The sequence below is a fragment of the Microtus ochrogaster genome, chromosome 2 (assembly GCF_000317375.1).
Source record: "Microtus ochrogaster isolate Prairie Vole_2 chromosome 2, MicOch1.0, whole genome shotgun sequence".
NCBI lineage: Eukaryota > Metazoa > Chordata > Mammalia > Rodentia > Cricetidae > Microtus > Microtus ochrogaster.
The window spans coordinates 72,496,449-72,507,892 of NC_022010.1; the positions used below are offsets into that span (position 1 = coordinate 72,496,449).

General features: G+C 46.7%; 2 protein-coding genes across 8 annotated transcripts in view; one reads left to right on the forward strand and one right to left on the reverse strand.

Moving 5' to 3' along the window:
* Nucleotides 1–307, reverse strand: part of Itsn1 (intersectin 1) — a 180,310-nt gene extending 180,003 nt beyond the window's left edge. For all 4 annotated transcript variants that reach the window (XM_013352721.2, XM_005345191.3, XM_013352716.1 and 1 more), the window contains exon 1: nucleotides 47–307. The gene's annotated coding sequence lies outside the window, so the exon portion shown is untranslated. The remainder of the gene's footprint in view (nucleotides 1–46) is intronic.
* Nucleotides 308–657: 350 nt separating this feature from the next.
* Nucleotides 658–11,444, forward strand: part of Cryzl1 (crystallin zeta like 1) — a 39,864-nt gene continuing 29,077 nt past the window's right edge. The window contains exon 1 of one of the 4 annotated variants that reach the window (XM_026786691.1): nucleotides 658–734. In XM_026786691.1, the coding sequence (XP_026642492.1) occupies nucleotides 726–734 (9 nt within the window). In that variant the 5' untranslated portion in view covers nucleotides 658–725. Of the gene's footprint in view, nucleotides 735–972; nucleotides 1,068–11,444 lie in introns of those variants that run through there. The other 3 variants (XM_026786681.1, XM_013352575.2, XM_005345195.2) reach the window with 3 other exon arrangements.

Sequence of the window (11,444 nt, forward strand, 5' to 3'; positions counted from 1 at the left end):
CGCCGACCCCCGCCCGCGCGCCAGGCCGCCCGCGTCAGCTCCTCACCTCATCTCCGGGCGGGTGCGCGCGGCCGCCCCTTGCACAAATCAGTGCAGCCCGCACGCCGCGCGGAGGAACGCAGGGTCCGCAGCCGCGCACACCATCCCCGCCCGCCCGCCTGCTCCCGGCCGTCCCGGAGCCCGCTCGGGATGCTCCCTTGCGAGCCGCCGTACTACGGAGCAACCAAGCTGCGCGCCCTCCCCGTGCCGCTCCAGTCCTCTCGCCCTCCTTCGCTCCTTCGCTCCCTCGCTCCCGCCTATCTCCTCATCTCCCTCCGCCGCCTCCCCCCCACCCCGCCCACTTGCCAGCCCTCCGCCCCGCCCACAGATGGGCGGGGATAATCACCTGCCAATCGGCCGTCTGAGGCCACGCCTCTCATTCCGCCCTACACATGACCACGCCCTCTGGGTGGGCCAAACTAGGAGGAGCCAAAGGAAAGAGAGGAGTACAGAGTGGCAGCCAGATAAACCAATCAGAGAGCCTTTTTCCTCTCCCCCCCCCCGTCTCGTCCCAAGAAGGTGTAGCTAGAGGTTTCTGGTCTGTGCGTGTGGAGATTTTTGTTTCACGATTTGTTGCTTTGCTCTTTCCTGTGCGCGACAGTAGCTAGGATACATTCAAGTAAATTGAAGGTTTTGCTGCAAGAACGTGGAGACAAGAGGCGAAGCGAGACAAAGACTGAAGAAAGATGGTAGGGGTACGGTTGGAATGAGGAAGGGTGTGGCCTTTTACTGTAATTTGCATAAAACGGAACCCTTCTCGGCAACACCCAACTTCTCCCATTTATTGGTAGTCCCTGGGGTGGTGCCTCGCCTCTCTAAGGAGAGGAGCATGCCGGGAGTTGTAGTTCCGGGTTCGGTTGCTATGGCGTTCGTCACAGCCTTCCCCCAGGTCTTTCGTCCCGCGGTGTGACGGGCAGTCTGACCAATGACAGTACTGTTTGGGCCTGAGAAGGCGGGCTCTCTGCAGAAGGACTGGGAAGGTGGTGGTGGTGGCGAAGGCGCTGGCGGTTGAGGTTGCTCGGAGGCAGGTGAGCTAGGAAAGCGCGGTGTGTGTCTCGGGAAAAGGGAGTTTTGGGCGAAAAATGGAGAAAGGCCTGAAGGAACTGTCTAGCCCTGGGGTGGGGGGTGGGTTGGTGCTTCGCATCCCAGGCCTGCCTCAGAGCGGCCGCGGCCCAGGCCTAGCTTGGCTGAGGCCGCTGGGGTGGAGGGGGCGGGGGTAACACTAGAGTTGACGGACAGTTCCTGACGCTGGCTGGGTTTTGACTGTAGACTGATCTTTGCTTCGTCCTCCGCGTTTATGTAGGCAAGGGTCTATAATTGCCTTTCTCCGGGGCTGAATCCCCCCACCCCCGCCCGCAGCTGCTTCTGCCTCTAACTGTTTCTGATGCTTTCTCCGTTACTTCTTTCTCATCCTTCTCTTTGCCTTTCCGGTAAGCAGTTTCCTAAATCAAGGGTGGGTGTTCGCAGTGATGTGCCTTTGGGTCAGGAATCCTGCTTCACTGAGCTGTCCAGTGGAATACTTGACGCGTTTGAAAGATTATCATAGGGTCGTGAGGAGGTGCAGATACTGATTCTGGATCTAGGCCTGATGGCTCGCATTTGTTTTGTTTTTCATTACTTTATACTGAGTATCTGCGTTTTTAACAAGCTCCTAAGTGTTGCTAGTCCACAGTAGATGTGTTTTGCATTGCCTGTTCAGAACAAATGTTCTAGGCACTTAGGTGCTGTTAGATTTCCTGGGAGCCACATTGGACAGTGAAAAGAACACATGAAATCAACTTTATGTTTCACTGAAACTAGTATATCCAGATATTATTTCAATTAAAAGGAAATGTTTAAACGAGATAGCCTCGGCTTCACAGATCTGGGGTGCGTTTCACCCTCACAGTGTACCTTCATCCTAACTGCACACCACCTGTGGCTGTTAGCTGCTCTACACATCCAGACGATACAAGCACTCAACAGTGTTAATCATGTGATTGCCAGTGACCAACCCTTTGCTGCCCTTTCAAGATTCGGTGCTGAGCTTACAGAAGTAATAGAAGTAATTAATGTTTGTTACAAGCCAGCTTTCGTAATGTGTGCTTTGCATCCTGTTGCTGGTCTCTTAGGAGTTCTAAAATTATTACCGCCTTTCTGACTAATTTCCCTTCATCCCTGCTTCTGTTCCAGCACGGATGAGGGGATGAGGTGCTCATAGTTGAAAGTGTTCCCCATAGAAAATCAAGCTGCCCACAGCTGGACAGCTGGCTCAGGTTAAATCCCATGCTATGCTCCCTGAGGACCATAGTTCCCAGCATCTATGTGGTGGCTGACAACCGCCTGTAACTCTAGTTCCAGGGAATCTGATGGCCTCTTCTGATCGCCAAGGACACAGGGCACACAGGTGATGTGCAGACGTACATGTAGGCAGAACATCATACATATAAAAACCCATCCACATAAAAGTTTTTTTAAATTAAGATCAAGCTGCCTCACCGGGCATGGTGGCACACGCTTTTAATCCCAGCACTTGAGAGGAAGGGGCAGACAGATCTACACAGCCAGTTCAAGGACAAGCAGGACTTCATAGAGACCCTGTCTCAAACAAGCATAGATCAAACTGTCTGATATCTGTGGTGAAGGGTTTTAGTAGTTAGACAGTTCTCCACATTCCTCGATTACAGTCTGAGGTGGAAACTTGAAGGGGATTCTGGAGTCTCTGGACTGGTACTGTACCCTGGACAAGAAAAAGAATGAGTCTTGATTCGTGCATATGCCTCTCTGAAGAAGGAAGCTGGGAAAAGCTTCGGAACGCAGAAAATGGTTCTCTATGGGGTTGCAGTGTTTTATGCCTGGTGGTATAGGCCTGGACTCCCACCTAGGCCTCCAGGTGAGACAGGAAGATTGACACTCAGGGCCAGCCTAGAAACTTAGTGAGACTGTCTCAAAAAAGGAAAAAAGTGTCATGGACACAGAATTCTCTGGTTGTATTTACGTGACCTCTTCCTGTCTCAGTAGCTAGTCCAGGCTGGCTGGCCTCGGCCTCCCCAGAACTGATGGCGAATTGTACACCTTTTGTAGACCTACTGCCCCTGAGCTGAGAACTCCAAATGTACATGAAAAAATAATTTCTTCCATTTTTCTATATTATGATAGACTTCATGAGGTTATTTCCTCTTTCAATTTGTTCTCCCATAGAAAGTTCCAGGACATTTTTATTAGAGTTGAGAGGAAAACATAATATAGCTTAGGTGAAAAGCCTGGCAGCCCCCGGGAGAAGAGATGTAGGGAATTCATGTCTTCTGGGTTAGGTAGAGAGGAGAAATAGAGCTGGCTACCAAGAAAGGAGGCGAGCTGCTGCACTAAGGGAAGAGCACCAAACACCTCCACTCTCATTTTTAGTAGATACTGAAGTCAAAATTAGAGTTTGTATCTCACATCTAAATGTTTCTTGAGGACCCTCTCATGAGCTGACGAGTTAAGCTATCACAGGTCGCTGTAATGTTAATAGGCAGAGATTTTCTTACTGGACTGGGGGAGAAAAGGTAAGAGATTAGGGGAGATCCTCAGTGACCTGTGCCATCCCTCACCTCCTACCTGCGGTGTCCCCGCCATTTTCTCCCAGTGTGACGCCAGGACACTAATTGAGAGATTAAGTTTCTGTGTTCTGGATCATGCCATATTAAATGGCCATACCCTGAGACACAGTCCCGGAGATAATGACCTCCCACCTTTCCAGGCGACCCCCTCCCATCCCATACTGTATTAACAAGGATGTATCTAATGTAAGAAATCATAGGCATTTTTTATTTTATGTGTATGGATGTTTGGCTACCACATTGTGTCTGGTGCCTTCAGATGGCAGAAGAGTACATCAGATCCCGTGGAACTAGAGTTACAAATGGTTGTGAGCAAATGTGGTTGCTGGGAATTGAACCTAAGTCCTCTGGAAGAGCAGCCAGTGATCTTAACCAGCCCTGAAGTCGTACACTCTTAAGTGAAAATCAACTTACTAAACTATTGGTCTCATGGAGGAGTATGGGAGAAGGTATTAACATTTTCTCTTGTGATTTCTTTTGTGAACAGGCGTTTGGCAGGCGCCTCCCTGCTTTGTGGGCCTATACTGAAAACATGTTAAGTAGATAAAGCAACCGTTTGACATCTCTAAGCACATACTCTGTTTGCTTAACTTATAACTGTTGCGCGAATTCTAGTTGGTTTTAACAATAAAAAAAAAAAAAAACCCTGAGTCAGATATAGGGGTTAGTGCTGAAAGATCAGAGAAGCAGAGCAGCGGCCACCAGTTCTTACCTCTCTCAGATCCCCAGACCGAATGACCAATTTGAAACCGCAATACATAGAACTCTTCTGCCTCTCAAGCTGTCTGTAGTTCTCAGGTCGCCATGTGTAAATTCCGTCAAGTGTGAATGGATGATATTCATAGAGCTGTAGTCTGCCAGCTGGTTGATTGCACGACCCAGGAGAGGAAGGCGTTATGTACAGGAGTTCAAGGGCATTCTTGACTGTGGAGAAGCTTGGAACTAGCCTGGGTCACATGAGACCCTATCTCAAAAAATTAATAATAATAATAATAGTAATAATAATAGTAATAGTAATAGTTGTAATTAAAAGAGACCTCAAACATCATCTGTCCCACTCACCTGATGCTTAAATCCTTATAGCTGTATCCAGTCCATTTAAGTTCTAGTGATAAGGATTACATAACTTCATTTTTCTTTTTTAAATTTAAATTAAAGCCAGGTATGATGGCTCATGCTGGTAATCTTAGCACATAGAAGATCTTTGCAAATTCAAGTCCAGCCTGGTCAGCATAGTGAATTCCAGGCCATCTAGAGCTACCCAGCTAGACTTTGTCTTGTAAATACCTAAAACATACAGTGAAACATTCTTACAGGGGTCTGGAAAGGCAGCTCGGTGGTTAGGTGCAGTGACTGTTAAGTGGTGGGTTCAATTCCCTGCACCCACATGGCAGCTCACAGTCATGTGTAATTCCAATTCCAGTGCCGCCTTCTGGCCGCCATAGGCTCCTGCTCACAAGTGCCGTACTGTGACACTTATGGCACAGACATCCACACGCACGGAAATAAGAATTGTAAAAAGTCGGTCTTGCCAGATGTGGTGGTGTTCACCTTTAATCCCAGTGTTCTGGAAGTAGAGGCCAGCAGATCTCTGTGAGTTTTCAGAATAGCCTTCTCTACATGGCAAGTTCCAGACAACCAGGGCTGCGTACAGAGACTCTATCTCAAAAAAAATAAAATAAAATAAGCAAACATAACAAAAAAACTTTTTTAAAAGTTCTTACAGCACATTATTTATTTGCTGGACTTGTGACTTGGCTAGGACGAAGCCACTCAAACTGTCCTGTAAGGGACTTCCAGCAGCATGCCTCTTGACTGTGAGGTTGATCAGACACTTGGGACGCATTTGTCCTGAAAGTGTAGGCGCGGGCTAATGTGCAGAGGTTTGTTTGTAGTCATTAGCAGATGAGCACCTTGGGGAGCAGAGTGTAGCAGGAGGCGAGCCAGTGTAGTTTGTGTTGCCCTTACAAGTGGAACCATCTGAAATCCCTGCCCTTGGCTCTGCAGACATCCCCTGGCACAGTCCTACCTTTGTTAAGTACTTCTTGAAGTACTTACAGTTGGGGGTTTAGTGTATGTCAACGTGTCTCTCTATTTGCATAGCTGAATCTTAAGCCAATATCCTTTCTAATTTTCTGCAGATTTAATATATGGCTTTATAAACATTTAATTAAAATATTACTAAAGTAATCCTCAGTTTATAGATTTATTTTCAATTCTGATATACTTAAAAAATGCCGGCTCTGTATGCTTCTCACAGGGCATCTCAATCTACCTACCTTTTTTTAAATTTTTTAAAATTATTATCACTTTTATTTTATGCATCTGGGTGTTTTGCCGGAACGTAGGTCTGTGTCTGTGAAAAGCACCGGATTCCCTAGGACTAGTTTGAGACTTCTGTGAGCAGCAGTGTGGGTGCTGGGAATTAATCTGGGTCCTCTGTAAGAGCAGCCAGTGCTTTACTAATGAGTCATCGCTCCAACCCCTGCCATCCTAAACCTATGTGATATCATTGACAAGCTTTATAAGGCAGATATGGTAGAGGAGGAGTTTAAGGGTAGCAAAGGCTAGATAGTTGGTGTAGTGACGACTTGGGCACACAGGAAGACTCTGTTTCTAAAAGGAAAGCACATCAAAGTTTTAACTATTGTGCTAGGGATACCACACTCATATAACACGTATGATGTCCTAGGCTCAGTCCCCAGCATTGCGAATAAATAAATTATGTAGCACTTTTTTGATTTAGCAAAGTTTTATATCGGGTCATATAATTTTCAAATCATACAACGATCTTGGAAATGCCAAGGTACACACTTATCTTTAACTTCTAATTTTATCACAGGTACAGTTATTTTCTATGTGCAAATATCTTTAAGTTCAGTAAAAATTTTATTAGTGAACAAGTCTTTTGTTAACCTGGGCAGTGCCTAAGAAGCAATGTGGGCCTTAAATATATTTTTAGTGCTAAAAACTCAAAATTCCTATTTTTTGAGGGGACAGGGAAGTGATAGGATTATAAAACAAATAATATTTCCTGATTTTGATTTTCGTATGTCTACATTTGAAAAACAGAAAACAAGTAAACAAAACAACAGCCACCTTTCTCAGGGCAGGAGGGGACTGCTCAGCAGGAAGAGTACATCCCGCTCCTGTAGAGGACCCATGGTCCATTCCTAGCACACGGGGGGGGGGGGGGGGGGCTCCACTGCCTGCAAGTCCAGCTCCAGAGGATCCAGGACCCTTTTCTGTCCTCTGTGGCATTTCACACATGCACGAACACACACACACATAATAGTTAAGTCACATTTACTTACTGTGTGTAGGTGTGCCACATGTGCATATGCAGGTCAGTGGACAATATGGGCCAGTCGGTTTACTCCTCCACCCTGGGGACTTAGGACTGAACTGTGTCCTCCACCCTGGGGACTGTAGGAATGAACTTGTCATGCTTGACCGGTAAGCCATCTTGCCAGCCCATGTAAACACATAATTTAAAATATTTTTTTAAAAATACCTTTTCCTTTTTCTGAGACAGCGGTGGCAAACACTTTTGATTTCAACACTCAGAAGGCAGAGGCAGGTGGATCTCTGTGATTTTAAGGCCAGCCTGGTCTACAGAACAAGTTACAGGACTACACAGAGAAACGGTGTCTCAAAAAACAAAGAAACCTCTTTTTCTTTGCTTTGTAATGTGTAAAATTGTTTGAACCCAGACAGCCCCCCCCCCACATACACACAAGAGTGCAGAATTATCTTTGAAATTAGGTCATAGTTTAAGGTTCACATGACTTGCTGACCCAGGTCACACATCAAAGATTCAATAGACAGAGAAAGCAATGGCTTCTGGAACTACAAAGGGAGGTGTTTTGAACTCGGCGTGTTAGTTAATACAGAACACCCTGAGTTCCACTCCTGGAAAGGCAACCCTAGTAGGTCCAGGCTAAACAGGAGCAGAGTTTTGTTTATTTACTAATAGGTGTCCCTGGGCATGTGCACACCTGTAACCCAGTACACAGGCAGCAGCCAGGAGAATCCAGAGCTCCAGGGCCAGGTTAGGTTACAAATCAAGACCCCGCCTCAAAACAAGCCATGCTGGGCGGTGGTGGCGCACACCTTTAATCTCAGTACTTGGGAGGCAGAGGCAGGTGGATATCTGAGTTCGAGGCCAACCTGGTCTACAGAGTGAGTTCCAGTACAGAGAAACCCTGTCTCAAAAAAACAAAAAGACAAATAGGCCAAAGAGTGGGGAAGGAATTGATGCATCCAAGCAGTAGCTGGGAAAGCTCGCTCATTAGCAAGTAATATACAGTAAAGTGTGGAGCAGATGGAATGCATGAGCCTTTTCAGAGGAGAGCACTGGATTTGGACTTGATTTAGCCAGCAGCATGGTGGGCCAGTGCAGCATGCTCTCTAGGAACCGGCTGTGCCTAGAAAGCCTCCGCTAGCATAGATGTATGTTAAGTCACTGATGTGATCAGACAAGTTTGTGCTGAACATTGTGGGTGGAATAAGGTAGACTCAGAAGTGCCATCTGCATTTAGAGAGCCTAGAAAACCAGGCAGAAGCCAAAATAGGTGATGTGGGAAATGCATGCTGTGTTCAGGTTCTTCCTCCCCTTCCACAGTCCTACACACACACACTTGTTGGTTGTTTTTGCTACGTACTTTTTTGGCTTTTTGACGGGCCTTCCACCCAGCTCTCAAATAAATCACACATGGAGGCTTATTACCCTGCCTTAGTTTGGCTTATTTCTAGCCAGCTTTCCTTAGCTTAAATTATCCCTGACTACCTTTTGCCTCTGGGCTTTTTTTTCTTTTTTTTTCTGTATATCTTACTTTCACTCTTACTCCAGGGGGTGGCTGGCCCCTGTCTCCTCTCCTTCTCTCCTAGCACCTCCTCTATTTATTCTCTCTGCCTGCCAGCCCCACCTATCCTTACTCCTGCCTCACTATTGGCCGCTCAGCACTTTATTAGACCATCAGGTGTTTTAAGACAGGCAAAGAATCACAGCTTCACAGAGGTAAACAGATGCAGCATAAACAGAAGCAACACACCTTCAAATAATATTCCCCAACACACACTGATGTTGATAAAGGCCTTCTAGAGCCATGTTTTCACCATTTTCTTCACTGTTGATACCTGATATGTAACTTCATGTCTTAAATGTTTGTAGGTAGTTTCTGTGTTTGTTTCTCTCATTACTCAGCTACTCTATACATCTCTTTTATAGAGATCATTTAGGTCTACAGGCGTCCTAACATTCAGAGCATGAGATCTGTGCAGGTCCCTGGACCTCTTCTTGTAAGGACTTATGCTTGGCTTGATAGTCTGATATCGCCAACTTGGAAATTCTAGTAATTTTTAGATGAGGTAACCACTTTTTTGTTGTTGTTTGGGGGCTTTGTTTTGTTTAGCTTTGGGACCTGCTGAATAAAACAAGACCTATCAGCAAGCACTGAATAGACAGTCCCACAGGATAGTTCACAGGTAGTTCTGGGTGAGTGTAGCGTGTCAGCAGCTCAGGCGAAACCATTAAAGCCTGGGACAGTTCAGAGCAATGACTGTCAAGACTCCAGCCCAGCTGGTACTGTGTACTCTTGGGTGGATCTTGATCCCATTAAGATGCCTCCCTAAATGGATGGGGTGAGTTAAGTTTCCTCGTCCATATAATACATGCAACAAGTAGATACAGAAGTGTTCTGACCTTGGCCATTTGTAAGAGCCCAAGCTGGAAACTTCCCACCTGGAGCTGCAAGCATCCTCCCAATGAAGTGATATGGAGCAGCAAGAAAGCTAGACAGTAGCTATCAGCAGCAGTGTGCGTAAGGCCCACAGACATCACGTGGGGAGATTGACTAAATGTAAAGCAATAGGTTCTGTGTACTTCAAAAAGAGCTACTCTATCTGTTAGAATTCTGGCTGTTTTCATATCCTTCAGCAGGGGAAGGAAGGTCCTAACCCGACAGGTGTGTGGAGCTTCCAAGTTCTGGCCGTGGCTCCTGCCAGGTTGTGAGCATGTTTCTTCTGATTGGAGGAACTACCCTAACGGTCTACATGCACTTCTCTATGTGTGTACATTTCTGTAAAGTTTACCCTGGGAAGTAAACAGTCTGTGCATAGTGGCTCACACCTGGAACTCTACACACTAGAAGCCAAGGAAGTAGAATTACTGGGAATTCAAGGCCAACCTGGGCTACCTAGTGGGTTCTCGGCCCACTTGGGATGCAGAGTTCAAAGAAAGAAACAGACAGAGAAAGGAAAAGAACCCTCAGAGACGCTATAGGACACAAACCTGTGGAACCCTTTGCCGTCCAAGGGTGAGGACTGGACTGTGGGGCCCTAACACTCACAGAATGGAGCTGACCTGAATTCCAGAGCAAGCTAACTGTCTAGGCCAAGTCAGCAGGTGCACTCTGGATTCAAGTGAGAGACCTGGTCTCAGTATACAAGATAACCATTGAGAAGATACCCAATGTCGGCCTCTGGCCTCGCACACACACACACACACACACATACACACACACACACACACACACACATGCAAACATACATACACAAACCACAACCGCAAGAGGGGGGTTTTGTCAGGGGTGAAGTGCTGTTACAAGTATGAAGACCTGAGTTTGGGTCCACAACACCCATGTAAACAAGCTAGACATAGCCACCAGACCTTTCCAGCACCAGGGAGATGGAGCCAGGAGGGTCTAAGGGGGTGTCTCTGTCAGGGTCACTCTTGCTGTGATGAAACGCCATGACCAAAAGCAAGCTGGGGAGGGAAGGGTTTATTTCACTCATGGTTTCATATAAAAGCTCATCATCAAAAGCACTAAGGGCAGGAACTCAAGCAGAACAGGAACCTGGAGGCAGGAGCTGATACAGAGGCCATGGAGGGTGGTCCTTGCTGGCTTGCTCCCCCTGGATTGTTCAACCTGCTTTCCTAAAGATTCCAGGATTACCAGCCTAGGAATTGCACCACCCACCATGTGGCTGGTCACATCAATCACTAATTAAGAAAATGCCATATGATTTTGCCTACAGCCTCATATTATGGAAGCAATTCCTTTTTTTTCTCATATATTATATTCCAACCTCAGTTCCCCTCTTGTTCACTCCCCCCAGATCTACTCCTCCTCTGTTTCTCTTCAGAAAAAGGACAAGCATCCCAGGGACATCAACCAAACATGGCACATCAAGTCCTAATGATACTTTGCTGTACTTGTAGGCCAGAAGCAAGGTTTTTGTTTTTGTTTTGTTTTGTTGACTTTTCGAGACAGGGTTTCTCTGTAGCTTTGGAGCCTGTCCTAGAACTCCCTCTTTAGAACAAGCTGGCTTCAAACTCACAGAGATCCGCCTGTCTCTGCCTCCTGAGTGCTGGAATTAAAGGTGGCAGAAGCAATTTCTTATTTGAGATTCCCTCCTCTCCAATGACTTTAGCTTGTGTAAATTGGCATGAAACCACTCAGCATAGGGTATTCATTGGCCATTCAGTCTAGATGAAAAAGATAAGGTAGCTGAACATGAGAGCTCAAACCTGTAATCCAGTACTCGTGAATGGAGCAGAAGCAAGTGGATCTCTGATTTCAGAGACAGTCAGGTCTACATAGTGAGTTCAAAGCCAGCCAAAGCTTTGTAGGGAGACCCTGTCTCCAAAAGATGGAAAGAGGAAAACACCAGTGTCAGCCTCTGGCCCTCAAGTGCATGCACACATGCGCACACCATCCTAACACAGAAGCCGGGCGTTGGTGGCGCACGCCTTTAATCCCAGCACTCGGGAGGCAGAGGCAGGCGGATCTCTGTGAGTTCGAGGCCAGCCTGGTCTACAAG